General features: G+C 40.5%; 1 protein-coding gene across 2 annotated transcripts; it reads right to left on the minus strand.

Moving 5' to 3' along the window:
• Positions 1-10154: 10154 nt before the first annotated feature.
• Positions 10155-20888, minus strand: SETD4 (SET domain containing 4). Of its 2 annotated transcripts, none has more exons than XM_035315741.1 (11): positions 20846-20888; positions 20382-20484; positions 19853-19948; positions 18856-18893; positions 17268-17356; positions 15682-16111; positions 14759-14933; positions 14007-14088; positions 13588-13668; positions 12485-12608; positions 10155-11598 (listed from the first exon to the last, which is right to left on the minus strand). In XM_035315741.1, the coding sequence occupies exons 2-11, from the start codon at positions 20449-20451 to the stop codon at positions 11464-11466; spliced, it is 1320 nt and encodes a 439-aa protein (XP_035171632.1). In that variant the 5' UTR covers positions 20452-20484; positions 20846-20888; the 3' UTR covers positions 10155-11463. The 2 variants fall into 2 exon arrangements, with proteins under 2 accessions (XP_035171632.1, XP_035171633.1); XM_035315742.1 differs by lacking the exon at positions 20846-20888 and adding an exon at positions 20623-20819.
• Positions 20889-20925: the final 37 nt, after the last annotated feature.

The following is a 20925-nucleotide window of genomic DNA, read 5'->3' on the forward strand; positions in this document are numbered from 1 at the left end:
CACACACAGCTGTGTCACTATGAGCACTGCTTCCCAGAGTATCATCCATATGAATGACAGCATTTTGCTTCACTGTAGCAAACCAAGCCCTATTACCACTGTTTTCTTGCAGATAACCAGCATTTATTATTTCAGTCATACAACTAAGGTAAAGCTGCAGAGCACCTCAGAGTTGCCCACAGTCTTCCCTTACCACAGCGCTTAAAGCCTCAGTTTGTGGAATCAGGCTTCTAGCTTTCATGGAGCAATCATTCTTCTTCTTCTTCTTTTTTTTTTTTTTTTTTTTTTTTCTTCTAAATCTGATTATTGTAAATAAAATTTAAATTTAGTACAGCTGGCATCCAGAAGACAAGTGAAAAAAATACCAAAAATCAGCACAATTTTCTTTTTGTATAATCGTACCTTATGATGAGAGGCAGATGCGAGGGCCTTAGGTGACAATAAAAGTGGTCTATGAGGAAGTTTTCAGCAATCTTGCCATTGCTCGGAAGACTTTGAACCGGCTCCAAGTTTCTCTGGTCCAGCAGCCAGCAGGAGATGGCAGAAGAGCAGAGCCTTGCCTGACACACAGACTTAGACAGCAGAGGCCAGCCTGGAGGTGCCCTGTCATGGGAATAAGGGAGTGTTGTGTATGTCACCATGGTGCCACCAGGCCTTGCCGTGCTGCATGGCTGGAAGAGCAGAAGTTTTGCAGCAATGCCAAGGGAGCTCACATATCACTTTGGGGTTCACAGACACTTGGGAATTTCTAGGCCAGGGTGTTCAGGAATTCTCCAGATGCAACGTTTGCAGCCATTAACAACATCACGTTCGCCTCTGGGATACAGGGACATTTTGCATGCCGGACCTGTGCTGCCAGGCTCTTAGCACACTGCACAGTTAGTCATCACCAACATTGGAGGTAAAAGAACCCCACAACAGAAATTTTGTCATACCAAAAATTATTTTTTTAAAAGTTATAAAGTGATTGCAAGATGGGAATTGGTTTTACCACGTTTTACATGGCATTAGGTTTTAAAATGCTGAAGAGCATAGCAGTGGCATTTTAAGCAGTGTTCAAGGCTGTCAAGCTCTCAGAGTCAATACTCGCCCACTGTTGTGTTCTCCACTCCCTTGTGTTGGGCTTTACTTTGTGCTAGAAAAACCCAGCTCTGTGGATTTGAACCACAGTGTTAATGTAACATGCCATCTATCCCTTGTCTTGATGACCAAAAAGTGCAGGGGAAGAGGTGACTAGAGCAATAATACATTTGTCCAATTGCATTAAGGAAAGGTGATTTATTGCATGGCAATCTTTGAGAGAGACATTATTTAGAAAGAACACATCAGGAGAAATGCATGTCTAAATACAGATGCAGATGAAATGCAATAGCCACAGTTATCATTGAGAGGATCTGAATCTTGCCAACAAGCAAAACCACAATAAATGGCTAATAAAAACGAATCTCTGTAAAGCATTAAAAAAATGTACATTACCATTATGTTGTGGTTAATTCTCAGACAATACTGCAAAATAACAGTGAAGTGCTACTTCCTGTCATTTAAAGGAAAAGAAACCCAAACACCAAGAATTCTTCAGGCTAAGGAATGCAGACATACATCATGTCTGTGAGAATCATAAAAAGATCAAATGTAATATTTTCTTTCAGAGCAGACAACTGCTTTGAGATTTTCCATTCAGACAGCCTTGAAAACTGCCTCCAGCATTTGCCAATTACTACTGACAAATACCATTTGGTAGTGAGTGATGTTTTAAGTGAAATAAAACAGTGAAGAAAACTGAACATGATGAAAGGATTTTTTTTCTCCCTCTGAAGTGACTGTAAGTTATATATTCACAAGGTAGGGTTTACGCTTCCTGCCAGTGACAAATTCCATGTGATGTTGAGCGCGGAGGTGAAGTTTGTTTGACAGTAATAGGAAAGGAAGACAAAACTCGTTTTCATGTTCTTTTAAGCAGTCAGATATATTTTAGCTATAAACAAAGGAAGAGTTGCTAATACCCCTGTTCCACATCATTCTTCATAATATAAGTGCACTAATGGAGAGAATGATTCTCTAATATTAAAGTGGTCGGAGTGCAAAGAGGATGTACAGTGGATCTTTCTGTCAGGGGCACTTGATTTACATATAAGCTGCAACCTGCAACCAGCAACAACTAGCATATACCATATTTTTAAAATATTTCTTGGTCGTGGAGAGCTTTGAGACAAGGAAAAATAGCTCAAACTATATGACCGGATGAGGTGTTTAGAGAATGGTTTAAATGACTGTTAGTACTCTTTTGACTTTTTCTCCTTTTAAAAGCAGAATAGTCCATTTAGCCCTACATTTACTGCCTAAGATTGTCATGAGCATTTGTCTCAGGGCCTTGTTTCATATCTGTTATCCTCACAATCTTTAACTCTACAGCCCCATCAGAGGCAGACAAGTGTTTATCAGGAAGGCAGCTGGCACTGAGACCCCAAAGCCCAGACTCACAGATGTATCCCAACCCCAATCTCTGCTTGGCCTGGGCTCACACAGCATCACAACAGCATTGCCTGTCGGCCCTAGGACACCAAGTTACCAGAAATTTGTCTCTTCCTCCCAAGGGGAGTAGCATCTTTTTCTAACTTGTACAATGCTGCATAGCTGCAGCAGCTGTTTTCTGAATTATCCAAGTAACGCTCACATTTTCCCCCCCTACTTGACATTCAACAGTTGCATCTTGTTATTGACTTAGATTCAGATCTTACATTCAACTTGAAGCAGTGGGGAAAATGGGGAAAATCCAGAGAATGTGGATACATCAAGAGCACTTTTCATGCTGTTTTATTTTGCAGCGGTCTGGGCTTTCTTTGTTTCACAGTTCACTGCACATTTTCTTTAATGAAAACATTTTATGTTGAAATTGGGAATGCTCAACCCATAGTTTTTCCAGTGCTGCTTCTCTTCTTTTGAATGGAGGGGTGTTTGTCCTCATCAGGTGATTCTCCCAGGGATTTTGAAAAACTTAAATAAAAGTGGCCAATGTTGTGATAAACAACATGAATCAGAGGCATAAATCAGAGACTTCACTTGCCAGCAAGTCCCACAAGCACAAACGTGGTGGTGGATTTATCGTGCACACGCTGCCCAGGTGGCCAGAGCATGTACAGGTGATGTGTATCAGGCTGTGCACAGGTGCAGATCTATTGCCTGGCACGTGTATGTGAAGACCAGCATATGAAGGTCTTGTTGGACATAAAAAGCCTCCACTATGCTGCTTGACTGTGTACATGTGGCTGGTCAGGCACATATGTCAGTCACTGCTGCACCAAAGGAGCTATCTGGCCTCTGGAAATCCCATAGGAAGAACCAAATTCTGCTCTTTTTACCTGTACAACATTCTTTTGGGGAAAAACTCAGACATATGGCAGCCTACCCTCAGCGCTTCAGCTGTGTCAGGTGCTGTTCCTCTGTGGCTTTGTCCCTGTGCTGTTACTGTGGAGGAAATTGAGAGCTGCCTCAAGAGCAGGTACCAGATTGAAGCTGTGCAAACCTAGCGACTGCGAGACTCCCACTCATGCTGTGGGATGTTAATCCCACCACAACTCAAGCATAACATGCGTCAGGACAGCCAAGGCCTCCTCTTACCCAGTCCAACCACACTGCACAAAGGGGTATTGGAGCTCACCTATACCTACACATTCAGGCCTCCCCAAGTACAAGAGCTCTGCCTACGTCCGGGTGCTTCCAGTGCAAATTGTGAGTTGACTAAGGGGTCATGCTCTCTGATCCTCCCACCAGGCTATAATAACCCCCCTGTAATTGCAACACATTGTGATCTTTTCTTGACAAAAATGAAAATTAAGCTTCAACTCACATAAACCAATTGATTTCTGTCAAGTTTTGGACCACAACTATGCCTAATGAAGCCCTGAGGCTAAATATCAAAGGCGAGATGTAACTCCCTTCAAGCCAGGGGAATTAAACTGACATGGTATGAAGTGATTTTTCAGGTTTTTTTTTTTTTTTTTTTTTTTTTTTTTTTAATCAGAAGCAGCCAGGGAGAGAGACAATATTAAGTCTCCTGAGGTTTAAATCAGTCTGATCTGTAGCTCATGACTTGTGCCAAGCGTAGGTGTTTTTTCTAGCTGAATCTAGAAAGGGAATGGCCATTCCCACAGGCAGGAACCTCTTCAGAGAAGTACAATCACCTACTGTTGCATATGTCTTCAATATTGTTATGATCAGGGTTGGCTTCAAAACATGTTATATGTAATTTTCTGATTCTCTGTTGGTATTTTAGCCTGGATTCACAAGAAATAAAATCTCTGCATATCTGACCATCCTAGTCTCTCCTTCCTCTCTCCCGTATTTTCTGAACACATTAGCCAGCTTCTACCAAATGTGACATAAAAGTAGCAGTCTCAAAGTAGCAGTCACAACTGTGCTGTCTCTGTGAGTTCTGTTGACTGTGTGCTCAAAGTCCAGCTCTTTGACCATCCATACTGCCTTAGCCTTGGAGCATGTTCTTGGATCATGAGAGCACCCCATTGGAAATGCCAAAGGAAACTTGCCAGAGGGGATTGCATTCTTTCTATTTCTTCCAATACACATTCCCTATCTCACCAGACAGCTCCACACCCAAGAGTGTCCCAGCCAGAGCAGGTCATGTCCTCCAACTTCTATCCCATACAGCAAGTGAAGGATGGTGGGATGCATTACATTGCATGCGTCTCCGTGACAGACAGGCTGACTTTACTGCATCACCATAAGCAGCATGCCTGACAAGAGGGATTTCCCACCTGGCAACATGGAGGGATCCTTCCCCATCTCCATGTGCGCGGCAGCATGGAGCAGAGACATCCCAGTGGACCAGCACTGCCAAAGGGCTCCCTCTGTCAGTGTGGCTCTGGCCCAAACAGGGTGCTTGGCCTTCAGCCTATGGCTCCTGCTCTACCACCACAGAAAGAACACCAAGCCAGGGCACCAGTGCTGTCCAGTTCTCTAATGAACTCACAGACAGAGAAAAGACAAATAGGTGTGTGTGCTCTTCATAAGGGTGCCAAACATCCCCTGTCCATTAGGACCTCACTGTTCCTCCTGTCCTAGCCTACCCTTCCCTTTCCATTTCCGGAGCCCAGCCCACACTGCACTTCTAGCAGCCCTTTAGGAGTTTCCCAGGACTTACACGGTGCTTTCCCACTCCTGAGCCAGTGGCTGGCTAACCAAGCATCTAAGCACTCCTCAGAAACCGTTCAGAGCAGCGTGAGTCCTCTTGGGATGGCACAGTCCCTTCTGATCTCTTGCCAACATCCTCTGCAGGCCAGCCCACCCACACCCAAGCATCTTTGCCCATGAAAAGCTCATGTCATGGGAAGGGTACACAAAGTCACTGGCACTTGCTTGCTGCAAAGAGGGCTGGCTTCTTAAGGACAGAGATACAGGCTCTGAAAGCTGGCCCAGGCAGGGTGGTACAGACAGGCATGGCACCAGCCCCATGCTGAGAATGTCCCTCTGTCCTCTTCATAGTCATCATTGCTTGCCAAAGGTCAAAGGAGCCAAACTGTCACTGCCAGCTCCTTCCAGAGCAGCCCCAGCAGGAGGGAGCTACTGAAATAGTACATCCAGTGCCCGCTGGATGTATCTGCAAGGGATACGGCGCTCTTCTACCAATTTCTCCAGCCCAGCTCTGGCATCCTTATGGAGAGGTAAAGCACATAGCTGGCTCTGCCAGACTTGGAATAAGTACAGGTTTATGTAAAGAGGAAAAATAATCTTACATTAATAGTACATTGCAAATACCTGCCTCCTGCCGCACACATGGTGGTGCTAGAGCCCAACCCACTCCAGTGCTCGCAAGGTTGGCATGTTGCAGCACATGTGCAGCACTGGAGGCAGGGCAAAAGAGCTAAGGAACAGGAGAGTGGGTTTCAGAAGAACACAGTAGCTTTGCAAGCAGCATTTCTTTCCAGTCCTCTTTTTATCTACAGGGCAACTGGGACAATCCAAAGGGGCTCTAAGGACGCACAGTGTAGACACACACTGACTGTTTCAGGAGTCCCAGGGAAAACAAGCAAGGTAACAAGTATACATCAAAAGTAACGAGCAGTCGTGAAAATGGGCAGGGGAGAAATCTCCAGGGAATGAAAGGGACAAACATCAGCTTATCGCTATTAGACACTAGAGAACAGACACGAGGTAGAGCCCACAGAACCACACTGCACAGAGGCAATGTTTCAACCAGAGTTCAACCAGAGACATCAAAGGACATTACTGAAGAGACCTGTGCAAAAGATGAATCCAGCACCTAAACTCTAAAGAAAAAGACGTGAGCAAACATTGCAATCCCACTACCTAAACCATTAGGGTTAAAAAAATAAAATAAAGATGGTTTGACATATTAGTTCCATCTAGGGTGATAGTTTCAGGGAAGAGCAACGTGATTTAACTTGAGAAAGGAGCAACTCCTAAAAAATTAAATGCAATCAAACTGAAGGAAAATAAAAGACTATAAAGCTTTGAGTTTCACTTAAACCCAGTAGTAAGAAAACCACATTTTTAACTATTTATCTAATACCAACCACAATGTATCCATAGAAATCTATGCAGCCTGCTATTTAAAACATAATACTGTAAACAGGATTACAACTGTATGTAGATATACTGTAATTTCTTATTTCTCTGCAGTACAGTTGCATCATCTAGTGGACAACACAGAAATTGCATTAGTTTTACACAATTTAGATTGGTGTTCATTAATTATTGCTTTTCCACTTAATATAGCTCATTGCAGTGCTTCACTGCTTTCTAGACCTTAATTCTGGAATTACAAATATTCTCTACAACACTCAGAAGTGAATGTTGGAAATATTTTTTTTCTTTCTACTCCAATCTTTAACAGATTTATGCCACCTAAGTTTTGTTACAAATAGGATTAAAATTCAGTTCTTTTAATTGAATTCAGTCACTGAGCTTTTTTGCACTGAAATGAGAAAAAATCCTGAATTTCACATGGTTCAAAATCAATTGCTGGCTCAAACTCACTAAGAAAATAAGACAATATTTGTAAATCTTTTAACATCTATACTTCATATTTAGTACATAATGAAACTCATAAAGTTTTGTTGGGACAATTTCATTCAATCTTAGTGCTCATATCTGTAGTCATTGATGCACTGAGTGCAAACAATCACTTCAAATTATGCCAAAGTGTGGCATTTGTACAGGGGCATTCTTTACCTTCTAGGTAGGCACAGGCTACATATCCTGGCAGACATCACTTCTAAAAGCTCTTTCTTTGGGAATGTCATCTTTGAAATGTTTTCACAGTGTACCTAAAAGCTTTAATTATCAGGGTATGAGAGTTGATACTCCCTTATCTTGTCCTGAATAGACAGGTCTAAAGGCACTTAGCAATGATGGATGAGCTCCACACATTACAGCTGAAGAAAACTGTAAACTAGAAGCCACTCTCTGTAGAAGATCAAAGAAAAATCCATGCCATATTTACATAAATTGACACAGGAAAGATACTATCATGAGGTTTCATGTTTATCATTTTTCAGTGACTTCAGACTGCACTGGATCAACTCCCATGCCCCCCGAGACAAAAAAAAAAAAAAAAAAAAAAAAAAAAAAAAAAAAAAAGCTGTGCTATTTCTGTCTCACACTCTTATCACAGGAAATAAAGCTTCTCTCATTACACCTACCCAAACCCAGTGTCTTCAACGCAGTCACAGAATGCAGTCCTATTTTAGCTCTCTTTGAGTAATACTGCACAAGCTGGAAGAGAATCTAGCTCACTGCCATGGTCTATACTAGGTTTGTATGGCTAATGGTATAAAGCTGGGATTTATTCCTACTACTGCTGAGGTTTGCAGATATGATCAGAAAGGAAATGTATACTAAGAGTGAAATACACCACATCTTTCCACACTGGGATCACAGCTAAAATCCTTTTTAAACTAACAGCCAGAGCCAATCATTAACAGCAAGTCACTAAAGCTACACAATAAATATGTTTGAAGCTCAAAGAGGCTCTAGGTAAAGGCCAACAGTAAGCATCTTCATTCTGAAAACTCGATCTAGTGTTCTCTAAGACACCTGGAAAGCATTCCCAGTGCAGTTACCCCCTCTAGCACCCCAACTCTTTGACCAGCTTAGGATGCTCCATTTGGCACATAGTTTTAGATTTAATTGAAATATATATATATATATTAAGCTTGTATGACTGCTGACTGTGCATATATGTGTGTGTTATATATGTATATACATATGTATATACTGATTTGTTACCTATGCTCTGTCAGTTATAAATGCACTGCTGTTGATGTGTTACAAAAGCACTAGTTCCAATTCCGTAACTTCTTCGAGCAGGATTTTGTCTTTGACATTAAACACACACGGCTCTATTCAGAACACTTGCTACAGTGCTTAGGGTAAAGCTGGGGGCTTACTGCTGTGTTTACATCCAAGAGACAGACAAGCGATTCAGGCTGCCTGCTATCCTGCTCTGCCAGAACCCTTTCCTACAGTCCCTCAGGGAGTGCAGGAGTTACAGAGGTAGAACCCATATTCAGAACAGGTGGTATAAATGTGTGGCCTATCCTGCAATTCTGAAGCAAATAAACTTCTGTCAAACCAGTATCCAAAAAAAAAAAAAAAAAAAAAAAAAAGCAAACAAAAACACTATTCAGTCTTCCACACACACACAACTGGATGCTCAGCTGGGTTGTTAGCAGTGCCCTGCTGACTACCACGGGACTATGTAGCTTCACCATAGCTAGAAAACACATCTTTTCTAACAGAATTAAAAAGATCTTATTAAAAGAACCTAAGAAGACAACCAGTCCAATGGTAATCATAAAAACTGCAGGACACATTCAAAGCAAGCGTCCATCTGGCCCAGTACTCTTTCCCCAGTGACCACCAACACCTTAAAAGAGTAAGCACAGGTCAAATGTATATACCACCACCAACATTCTCCAATACCAATACTCCTCTCAAGTATTTTGAAATCAGAGAACTACCTAAAACTGAAGACTGTTTTCTGGCTGGCGACTACCAGCAGGTCTGACTTCCACATACATGCACTCTGAACCCATGTAAACTTTTTTATATGTCACCACATTCACATAGTTTTGAACCTGACTTCAAACTTCCTTTGAAAGCCCTTGCTTCTTTCACTTGAATGCTCAGTCACTACCCCCCTCTTGATGTCATTCATGACTTCTGTAAGCATTTTTGCAGACCTAATCCAAGTGAACTGCCACAGGTTTGGGTTCTCAGCTCTGCTCTGTCTGCTGTAGCCAGGTTCAGTGGTGCAGAAGGACCCTTAGGCAAGCTGATGAGGATTGCTCTTGGTGGGATTAGCAGCGATTGCATACCCAAATCCAGTCATGTCCTCCTTTAAAGTACTTCAGTATGGGGCCAACTAGAGGATAGAACAAGGTGCCATGTGACTTACAAGTTTAAGCAAATGAGATTAAGTTGGTCTAAAGGACACAGTATATACTGTTCATGGTTCTAGAGGCACTCCAGTTCTCCTTCCAACCCATTCACCCTGCCCCTGGTTTCAAAATGTAAAGTAACCACACTGTCAGCATCTCCACACAATCTAGACAGCCTTAGAGTACAAGTCTCGGTGCACTCAGGTGAACTACATGGAAATAGCTTATTTTCTAAACCTAGGAAGAGATCACAAGGATGTCACCTCAAAACCAAGGAGAACTTTTGTCTTCAATGTCATAGAAACTGAGTTACAGCAATTAATTTCCAGTTCCCCCAGTCTTTTGAACCTCAGCTAACATACCTCTCTAGTTCAGGAAAGATCCTTCTCAGAGCTCCAGTGTTTGGTAAATCATAAAGGAGAGGTAAAAAAAAAAAAAAAATAAGGGAGATATATTAAAGAGCCTCAACTTGCCTCAAAGCAATGGGACCAGATGGCTCAGGAGCAGCTGTCATCAAGATCAGAACATTAGTGAGATGCAGGAATTTTTGGAGATGACATATTGTTTTGCTTAGAAAACATATCACATGTTCACATAGCCTTATGCAGATACTGGATAATTACACTTTAGGAACAGCAGTTCACATGGGTGAGGTATCAAAGTATCTCCTGATCCAAATACATGAAGGCAGAGAAAAAAAAAAAAAAAAAAGAGGCAGGGAAAACTCCTGGAATCCTCAACTCCAAACAAGTTTATTCAATAACACTCTTGTTCACAAGGTACCAAATAAAGTCCGAAAGCGCATTTGAACATTTTTATTTCTTAGAAGTTGTTTACTTGCTGCATTTTCTTTAAATAACATTAGCCAAAATAGCTTTATTACTGTATACTATTTCATTTATTTTAAAAAAAAAAAAAAACATAGAATAGTCTTGTAGAAAAATATATTTACAAAAATAAACACTCTTTAAAAACACAATTCTTAAAAAAAAACAGTCTGGAAATATTAATGAAAATTCTACAAAATGTGATTCCCCATATAATGGGAAATAATCACAACACAACCAAAATTATGAAGCTTATAAAGCTCAAACAAGGACCCACTCGGAAATGCCCTCAAAGAAGCTTCTCTCTTCTAAACTACATAGGTAGCTTGACCTCCCTATTAAGGTAGGACTCATACTGAAAGGCAGCTCACAAGACTATCCTCTTAAAGACAGTATAAAAATATTCCTCATTGTGATCACAAGAACTGAACAGAAACAGAATGAATTGCCTGTGTGTTCTTCCAAATAAGAAACAATTTGAAGATGATGCATCCTTTCAGTACTCATTCCCAGCAGGAGGAGTTAGAACACAAACTAGTGACTCTGGAAGAAGCTCTGAGGGTAAAGGAGGGAAATTTGTATATCCTTAAGTTCCAGAAACATGAGCTGAAACCATGAGGGAAATGATTTGGGGTCAGTCACAAAGAAGCTGATGGTGATCTATGCTCTGGTCCACATTTATTGCTCCAGCAATGAATTGACGCTACGTGAACTACTAAGTCTTAGGCATACGTACAGACCTCAGGGAAAAAAAGTAAAGCATTAGTACAGGGCAAATAAAAGTAGCTCTGTCCTTTCCCTCTCTGTCAATTGCCAGAACTCAAATACATGCTGAAGAACGTCTGCTTGACCCTATGATCCATGCCTTAGCCCCACATGGAGCTGTAAATCTAGAACTAATGGAGTCCACAGTCCCAAAGCTGCTCTAATTACCCCAGAATCTGTTTTGCTCCTAACAACCATGATTTGGATGTGATGTGATGAAAGCTGCCTGTGCTCCTCCCTACCCTTTGGGGTAACCTTTTGTATTACTGAAGAAGGTCAGCAAAGAACAAAATAAGCCTCTAGTGTCCATGTGACCCTATAAAGAAAACTGAGCATTTTCTGATGAATTTCTACATTCTTCTTTGCTGCTCAGGTCCATTAAAAAAGCTTAGCAAGGCATGTCCATAGTAAATGAGATCCAATCTACCACAGCTATCACAGCTCCAGATGGGTCAAGCTGTTGTCGCTTTCAAGTTGCAAAGAATCTCTGCTGATTTTTGTAGTATCTTCAGATCTTCCATGTGTAGTGCTTCTGCCAAAGACAGGTGTTTTTTGAGGTTTTCTTTGTCCCTTTTCAACTGGGAAATCTGAAGTTTATAGAAACAGGATGAAATTACTCAAAGTTCACATTATTTAACGTAGGACATGAACACAAAATTTGTGGAAAGCTCATCTGCAGTATTATGTCGAAACATATTTTTATTTTTTATTTTTTAAAGGAAACAATCATCGTGTGGAGAGGAAGTAGAACAAAACCAAGGAGAGGATGGGAAGGGAAATGTTTACCTGATACCAAGTTCCTAAGTCCATACTACCCTCAAGATGTAGCTCAAGACCAGATTCACCTCATACTCTGTGCATAAATTTCCTTTGCAAAAGTGTGCTTTTCAAAACCCTTTGCCATTATAGCTATCCAATTTTACATTACATACATGTTGTTTGCAAAAATTCAGAAAGGAGGCAGAGACTGTTTTTCTAAGAGCTTAATAGTAACTTGGTCTTGAAGACCACTCTCACAAATGACTGGCTGACAAGGGTATTTAGCTTGGTTTGGCTGGCTTTAATGAACATACTTTCTGCAGCAAATGTACTCACAGCAGGTCTGTAACATCTTACGTGCCTATTAATTGGAGTCTGCACTTTCTTTTAAGATGTAAATGAAACTTTAACTTAAGAAATTTCAACAAACATGTTGATATTGAGGTCAGAGCAAGTTTAAATACTATTAACTTGTTTATAGGGCTTTGTATAAGCTTTGTAACGTGGTTCCTCTTTCTGCTGCAGCCACAAATTCTGCTGAGCAATTTATTTAGCGGTGTCAGTCACCCTGGTAACAAACCCGATACCACCCCAGTGAAGTCAATTTTCCCCAAAACTCAACCCCCAAATTCTTAACCCTGAAAATTAGACTGCCATACATTTATACAGGAAGAGAAAGGAATCTGGGCTACCTTGCTCTTCTAACCAAATTACCTGGAGAAGGACACGCTGTGTCTTCTCTGCTAAAAAATGGCATATTTTTGCCGTTATATTCAAAGCCCGCTGTTCATTTCTGGCCGAAATTACATCACCAAGCAGCACTCTCCTCCAGCAAGTACTAGAATCAAAATGTTTGAACAACACACAATCACCTGCTGTATTCCACAACTAAATAATCAACACATGGTTATACTCGCAGTAACATTGTTGGCATAAGGCAAGTAAGGTTAACATGCATGAAAAAGGCACAGAGTATACAGATATGAGACTGATGAATCAAACAAGAGAAAAGAGATATTTAAAGGTCCAAAGAAGCAGTTCCACCCCTACCCTTTCAGCCAAAGCCAGTCTGTACTTAGACAAGTGCTTCTAGTCTTCACTGGTCTGCCATGTTGCCACCAACTTCAGCAGCACCAGTAAGGACTGAAAGCTATTCAGTCAGGCAGAGCTTATTATCATATTGACACATTTCATGTGCCCAAAACCAGTGTCATGGGGATTTATTTTTAGTTCTTATAATCAACTTATTCCACTCAGCAATCAATCTCTGAAGCATAAACAGCTGCCCAAATTAAAACTAAGAGATAACATTTTTGATAACTTAAAAAAAATACTATTACAAGAAAAGCTTGGGTAACCATTTTGTATTAAACCTGTCTGAGGCATGCTTGCCATTTGGAACAAATGATCAAAACTTCACTGATAGTCATTGGAGATGACTTTCAGCATCTTATATGACCTCAGAATATCAGAAGCAAGCAAGCAAGGTCAATAGCATATAAGAGTTCTATCAAATCAACAGAAAAATTGCCTGCAGTCTGAATCTTAAAGAAACATCTGGTTCTTGAAATAGAAAGGGAAAACAATGGGGGTGTGTCTAGTGCTTAATACAAGAAAATAAAAGAGCAAAGCAAGAAATAGGCAATCTCTTCACATTATATACTTTTCTCTGCCCTTCTTCTTTTCCCCTCTCACCTGGCGTCAATCAGATAGACACAAGATCCAAACCTGTCCCCAGTGTCTCACACAGGCAGCAAAGAGCAAAGGAAAATGACGCATGCACATGGTCTGAATATTCAGAAAGTACTGAAACTTACAATTCATCTGCTCCAAGACTTAACAATTTGAGGGCTGTAAGAAGTCTCCAAGATGGTCCATCCCATCCAAAGGTCAAGTTTCTAAAAAGACAGAAGTGCTGAGATACAGAAAGTATAGGTTGTCTTATACAGCTCAGTAGTTTTCTTCCTGATAACCGTCAACAAGAGATGATTTGCTCTTCAGAAGTAGAGGATTCCTTGACTAACCTTACTCTGCTGATGCCCACAACTAGGAGACAGGCTGGACCTTGAAGCCTGATATTGGTGTTTACCACTTTTATGTTCTCTCACAAACAGCAAGCAAATCAGTTTGTTAGATGAAAATGATTTTATGGTGGACTTTGATACCAGAAGCAAAATTTGACTCCCAGAAAAAAATAAGAAAGCTCACATGGAAACAAAAAACTCTAGATACCTACTGTAAGAAATCATGATCCTTCAGAATGGAAAGCTTTGCATGTCTCTGCTTGTCCAGTGGTGGAAAATATTTGAGAAGAATATCTACATAAAAACACGTTTAAAATATTTATGTAACTAATATGAAGAAGAAACCACAACCCTCGATTCTGAAATGGTATTTCAACTGTATTTGTCATGTAGCTAAAAGACAGAAGACTAAAACTGCTAAATTTGGGAGAACTTCAACATAATAAAAAATGTATTTGGGAGGTGCTCACTACATCTTAAAAGCAATCAGCAACCTGCAGGATTGTATCCTTGTAATGGAAATTCTGACTCACACTGAAATTATGAAAAACTTTCAGTAACTCCAGCTAGTGGGAATCAGGACTTCAATCTTGAAAACAATGATACAATCTAAGACATCCAGTTAGAAGCTCTATATAAACACTGGTAAGAATCACAATTATACAGAAGAAAAAGTTACCAAGTTACCAAAAAAAAAAGTTGCTTCCAATTTGAAAACACCAATCTTTAAGTTCTATGCAGTTCAACTCCACTCTACTTCTCAGAAGTACACAGAAATATTTTGATGGTAATAAAAGACCAGAATGCCTTAATATGCATTGTGCATATATGTATATGCAAGCACATGAACTTCACCATCCTTTAGTTGTTTCTAACCACATTTCCTGTTGAAAACAGTGTTAGCTCACACACTCTGCTATCTACTCTTGTACCTTTTAATGTCAAGACAATTTATAAATCCAACCTGATGAGACATAAACAGTGCTGTGAGGGTTATCAATGGCAACAAATCCATATTCTAGTAGCAGTCTCTGATTATCATGAGGTCCATAGCAGATAAATACTTCTTCGTATTTTTTGCACTGTGAATTTGTCCGTATTTCGTAACTTCTTGTCTGTTCATTAAATGCAGCCTTTACCTTTGAGAAATTAAAAGGTAAAAATTTTAGTCTTGGCAGAAGCTGGGGAAAAAGGAATCAAGCCTTGAATATTAAATTCCAACAGAACTGAACACTTCTCTAACACAGCAATAATAGGATGCAAACAGGTAATTGTTACAGATGTCTGAAAAGGCAACCCATTTGGACAAATTTACACTAGGATTAATCTAAAAATACTAGTACGATGAACAAACATCAAAGCCTTAGCCTGCAGGATGTGACTGCCATCCACTCTGTAGACTTATTACAGAAGCCCCAAATAAAAATGGCCTCACACAGAGCTAACCACTTTTATGCTCTCCCAGAAATACGCTGGCACAGTCCCAGCTCTGTCACCAGGCGGAACTGCTCTGTACACTCTCCTAAGGCTACCCAGAAGCCAGTGGTGAAGCAACCCAAGGACTGTGTAACTCAAGATTTGTCTTAGGAGTTGAGCCTGTGGGGAGAGCAGGGTAGGGTTATATTTACAAGAGGTTTCTGCCAATAGCTACCCTGGAAGCAAATCTCAGCCAGAAACTGAGAGCTCTCCCTGTACCTCTGCTTTACTAAGTAAGAGCCATGAACCGTGCATACTCAGACTGCAGGTGTCGTCCAGACAGACAACTTCCCCACTATGAGAACTCTTGCTAACCTCCAAACAGTCCTAAACTGTCACGTAAATGTATACTGCATTGGGACAGTACATTCATAAATCAAGAAATTAAGTGATCTATTCTTAGTCTCTTACCTGAACATTTGGACTGTGATTTAGCAAATCTAAATATGGTGCCAATGCATAAACATCTGGCTCAAGAGAAAAACATTCCCTCTGAGGATGTTTCATGTATATTGTTCTGGTATTTATAGTGCACCAAGCCCACTCTAAGGCACTGTAGTTAAAAATAGTTCCTGTGTTCTCAGCAAATAAAGACTGCAGGGAAGAGAAAAAAGCCTTGGAAGACGTGTACAATTCATGGACCATCATTCTCTGCTCCTCAGCCTTATTTCTTAAAGGTTCAGGAAGAAGGGTCACTACATCTTGCTCCAAACATACAGGGCAAGTGTATGACTTCGGTAAAACATCAAGATATGGCTTCCACAGAGATTTCTCACCAGCATGCTTCTCCGCTATTAAAAATGTGCACAGTGCTATCAAAGGAGATACAGGAGGCTTCCATCTATTAAAAAAAAAAAAAAAAAAAATTGGATACACAGAGGTGAGATAGGAAATTGACGTAGTAGTATTTTGTCTATCTTTTAATTCTTTGAAATGTTATAAATAACTTCTATTTTAAACTTCTTTGTACGTAATTTCCAAGTCCTTTTGATGATTTCAAGGGGGCTTTTGACTTCATTTTATTGAGAAGCTATAAAAGTCAGTTTGTGGTAAAAATTTCAGGTTCACCTCCTGTTGTTTTTTTTGGGGGAAGGGGGGGGCTAGCATAGATAACGAGTACTCATGAACCTATTACAGCAAGTCATGAACCTATTAAAGCAAGTCCAGAGGAGGGCCACAAGGATGATCAGAGGGCTGGAGCACCTCTCCTGTGAAGACAGGCTGAGGGAGCTGGCATTGTTCAGCCTAGAGAAGAGAAAGCTCCAGGGAGATCTCAGAGTGGCCTTCCAGTACCTAAAGGGGGCTGACAGGAAAGCTGGGGAAGGACTTTTGCCAGGGAGTGCAATGCCAGGACAAGGAGTAATGGTTTTAAACTAAAAAAGGGTAGATTTAGATTAGATAGAAGGAAGAAGTTTTTTTACTCAGAGGGTGGTGAGGCACTGGCACTGGTTGCCCAGAGAAGCTGTGGATGCCCCATCCCTGGAGTTGTTCAAGGCCAGGCTGGATGGGGCTTTGGGCAACCTGGTCTGGTGGGAGGTGTCCCTGCCCATGGCAGGGGGTTGTGACTGGACGGTCTTTAAGGTCCCTTCCAACCCAAACCATTCTGTGATTCTATGATTCAACTCAACATCCAGCACAGGCCTTTGTCCTGAACTTTCTAAAAGGCTACGTTCAGGTGATTGTTTTCCTGCCTCATGTTACTCGCCTTCTTCTATTGAACCATACTTTTAAATTTGTAAGAAACCATTCATAACTGGCATTTAGGTTCAAGATGGCTCTAGAGACAGGTCAAGTTCAAACCTGCACCATGCCTCCAACTCTGCCTAGCTAATTATCTGAGCATTCCACATGCAGGAAAGTACACAAAAATACAAGTTAGGATATGCAGTTCAAAATTCTACCACCACTTAAGATGATTCATCTACTATTGAGCAATCCATGGGAAGGGTCAGATGAGAAAGTCGTTTTCCTTTATTGCCACGTCACTTTTCACTTACTTGATAATGTATTCTCCTAAGCAGCTGCTAAGAACAGTGTCTGTGGTGAGTAAGCATTTTTCAGGCAATGAAATAACCAGTTCTCCTGCCTTCGAGGGAAAAAAAAAAAAAAAGGTCAAGTGTAAGTGGCTCATATACTATATGATTCATGAAGAGAAAGCCCAGAGAACACTAATGAGAGGAAGCAATCAGATGTGATGTTGAATTTAATGGAAACTAACATGGCTTTAAGACAGTCACAGTCCAGGGAAGGAGTATGACCGCAACCAGTATGAACTGTCACCTGCAGAAACTCACCTGTTCACAAGACAGTTTGGTGCCTGGCTCCTCATCATCACTACCTTCTGTACTATGTATGATATATTTTATAACTGATCTCAAAAACACCTGCTCTTCTATCAACAGAAAAGCATGGAGAAGGAATGTTTAAGGTCACATCTACCCTTATATTGCTCAAGCTGCCATGTGTATAAATTAGCTTTCATTCCTTACTTGAGAGATACACGTCCATCCCTGTAGGGAAAGGGCATAAATCAATGTCCTCCCGTTTCTCTCCTGCATTTCCTTATCCTGTTCAAGCATAGCTGAGTATAGCTCTCATTTCATTAACTGTAGACTCCCGGCACTGTGGATAATCCAAGCCTCTGGCTTCAATTGCTGGCTCTGGCCCTGAGACCATATGCTGAGCCAGCATGAGAACCTACACTGTTCTCCACATAGACTCTCCACTGCATCTCCTTCCTATCGCTTGCTGTATTCTCTGTTTCACAAAAGGCTCTGGGTCTGATTTCCCAATATTTGATATACTATTCTCATGCCAGTTAGGAAACTTCTCCAACAAGCCTATTTTCTGAGAGGCACTCCACAGCTGGAGATCAGTCTTGCTGTGCCAGTATCGGAAGGTCAAGATATTTTTTCTATTATGCCCCTTTTCTGCTCAGAATGTCTGCGAAATTACATCTTTATTACTTGGTTATCAACAAAGAAGAGGGTCATTGAAGGGTGGTTAAAGCTGTGGTTTCACATTATGGTTAAGATAATCTAATGCCAAATGCTGCTTAAAAGCCTTGACCCCTTCCCTCCATCTCCCTCCCTGATGTGCAATTGCTCCCTTTGTACCACCTGGTCTAACCAAGGTGTGCCATTTCAAGGAGCAAATCTATCAAAGGTAAGAGTCTTCTACCGGTTTAACTTCCTGAGGCAATTTACCCCAAGAGCAAGGAAACTGCTAGAAGCCAGGGGCTGAGGAAGAACGCACACAGCAAGAAACGGGCCTGCTCCTTCTGTTTTCAGTTAGCCACTGACTGCCTTAAATTGAAACATAAGACTGCATACTAAATTGCTGTAAATGAGTATAGTAATGCCCTCATCCAGTGAGTCCTCAGGGTATGTATATACAATATAATTTTGCAGATACAACAACACTACAATTTCTAGAATTAGGATAGAAATTACATTCACAACAGGGACTGCAAGCACCTTGTCTGGAATTTTGAGTTTCCTTGTGGCAAAAGTCATATTCTATGATTCAATTATTATAATTTAACAAACCTAGAGGAGCTCCTGCATTACAATCAACATTACAAACCTGAAGAGCTTTTGTTGTCATCAGTCCTCTTCCTGTACCTGAAGCAGAAACAAAGAGAATGTTTATAGTAAAATACAAGAGACTATGGTAAGCTGCAATAAATTTACAGGCCCACAAGGAAGAAGTCTAGAAGAACATATATCTCCGTGAAAAATCATAAAAGCCAGTTATAGATTGTTCTAGATACACCCCATCTCTTTTTCTCTATTTCTCGTTTGACTTTTCTACTGTTTTTCAGGACCTGAAGAAAGCCCTTCCCCTGCACCCCTGCAACAGTTGCTGTACAGTTCTAGCAATTACTCAATTCCTTTTTCCCATTTTTTTCTTTAAGCACATCTTTCATCATTAGCTCTTGATCTTGTTTTCAAAGTTTTAACTTCACTTTACAATTTCTATTTTCAATATTTTTCTCTGATTCATTCTATCCTCTTTACTCTCTCTTTAATGTTGCAAAAGTTTTTGAAACACTATCTAATTGAAGAGAAAAAATACAGGTAGATATCTTTATTGTAAACTGTAGTATATGACTCTGACCTCTAAAATCATTTTCTTATCTGTATCACTATAGGTGCTGAACTAGCACAGAAAAATAAAAGGTAAATAGATTAGATTCTGATACTGGAAACACTTGAGATGATACTTTCTTCTTGAAAACTGTACTATTAACACTTAAAGTCTCAATTTCTACAAGGAATTTAGCATAGGTTTGCATGTTTAACAGCATACCAGAGAACTCTCATACCGGAGTTTTACATAAAAGTATTTCTATATATGAAACAGTTTACAGTAAGTATTTCAGGCCTCCACATACACTTGGTCATGTTAAATGACATTAAAGTGCACTTACCAAAAGTCCTTAAAAAGCTAATGGTAACTGGCTTTTTTTTTTTTTTTTTTTTTTTTTTTTTGCTAATGCCAGCCATGTGTGTGATTCAAAGTAGGAATACAACATTCTTAATCAGAAATATGTACTACCAATAAATAATTGGAACATTACCCTGGAACTGTGCTGGTCTTAAATTACTGTCTTCAAACCCTCTGTCTTTCAGCCACTTCTTAAGCTCAATATATTCCAGTTTGTGACTGCAGTTGACTGAAAATGAAAGAGAGGTTTAATGCTGTAAAATACTGCTCTATTGTAAAACAAAACAAATACAAAAAAAATATCTGTATGTTCAGAAAAACTGTATTTTGAACTTTTTAGTACAGTATAATAGAATATCAAGAAAGGCCCCCCTTGAACTAGCTTACAATGTTCTGGGCCTCTGGGCACTGGGAGCTCTCAGAACTGCTGGAGTTATTCCGCAAATTCAAGGGAGAAAGAACTTAAGAATAACGTGATACTTCCCATCAACCAGAAAACAGAGCTCACAATATTCACCAGGTTCTGACTGGGAATGTAATGTTAGAATATACGTATAGGAGAAGAATCTGAATGCTGTTTGGAAAATACAAAAGCGTTTGAGAAACGTACATCATAAAATGATACCTAGATAAACATTTAGCAGTACTTCCAGGGATAGTACCTCCATGCATGAAACTCTGCAAGTGTTTTCTTCTTCTCTTTCGACCTGTCCGGCCTCTGTTTTTCCTCATATTAAGAAACAGATTTTGCCTTTTTTAGGCAGCCTAGATTTAGGAGGAAAACAAACAAACAAACAAACAAAAAACTATTGCATGTTTCTTTCATTTCAGTAAGAGAAATCAGACCATGGCCTGCTTATAACAGAGGCTCTTTACATTTATGCAAACGTGCTACAAGCAGACCCATAAATGAGGGGTAGGTGATGGGATGAGAGACGAGGGGAAGCCTTTATCTTCAGCATCACCTTGGCCAAGGTATGGCCATAACTGCATAAAGGAAATGAGACACGGGTGTTTATGCACACAGAACACAACCAGTTTCCAAACAGCAAACATATTAGAGTTACGGAAAATCAACAGCCAAACATGGCTGCCCCAGGCACCCATCCGCCTCACAGGCACCCACCCAGCTGCCTCCAGCCCACCTGCAATGAGGAATAACGCCCACACCGCCGCCGGCCCCTTACCCGGCCCGCCCGCACCGGC

Source organism: Oxyura jamaicensis, chromosome 1 (genome assembly GCF_011077185.1).
Source record: "Oxyura jamaicensis isolate SHBP4307 breed ruddy duck chromosome 1, BPBGC_Ojam_1.0, whole genome shotgun sequence".
In the NCBI taxonomy this organism is placed as follows: Eukaryota; Metazoa; Chordata; class Aves; order Anseriformes; family Anatidae; genus Oxyura; species Oxyura jamaicensis.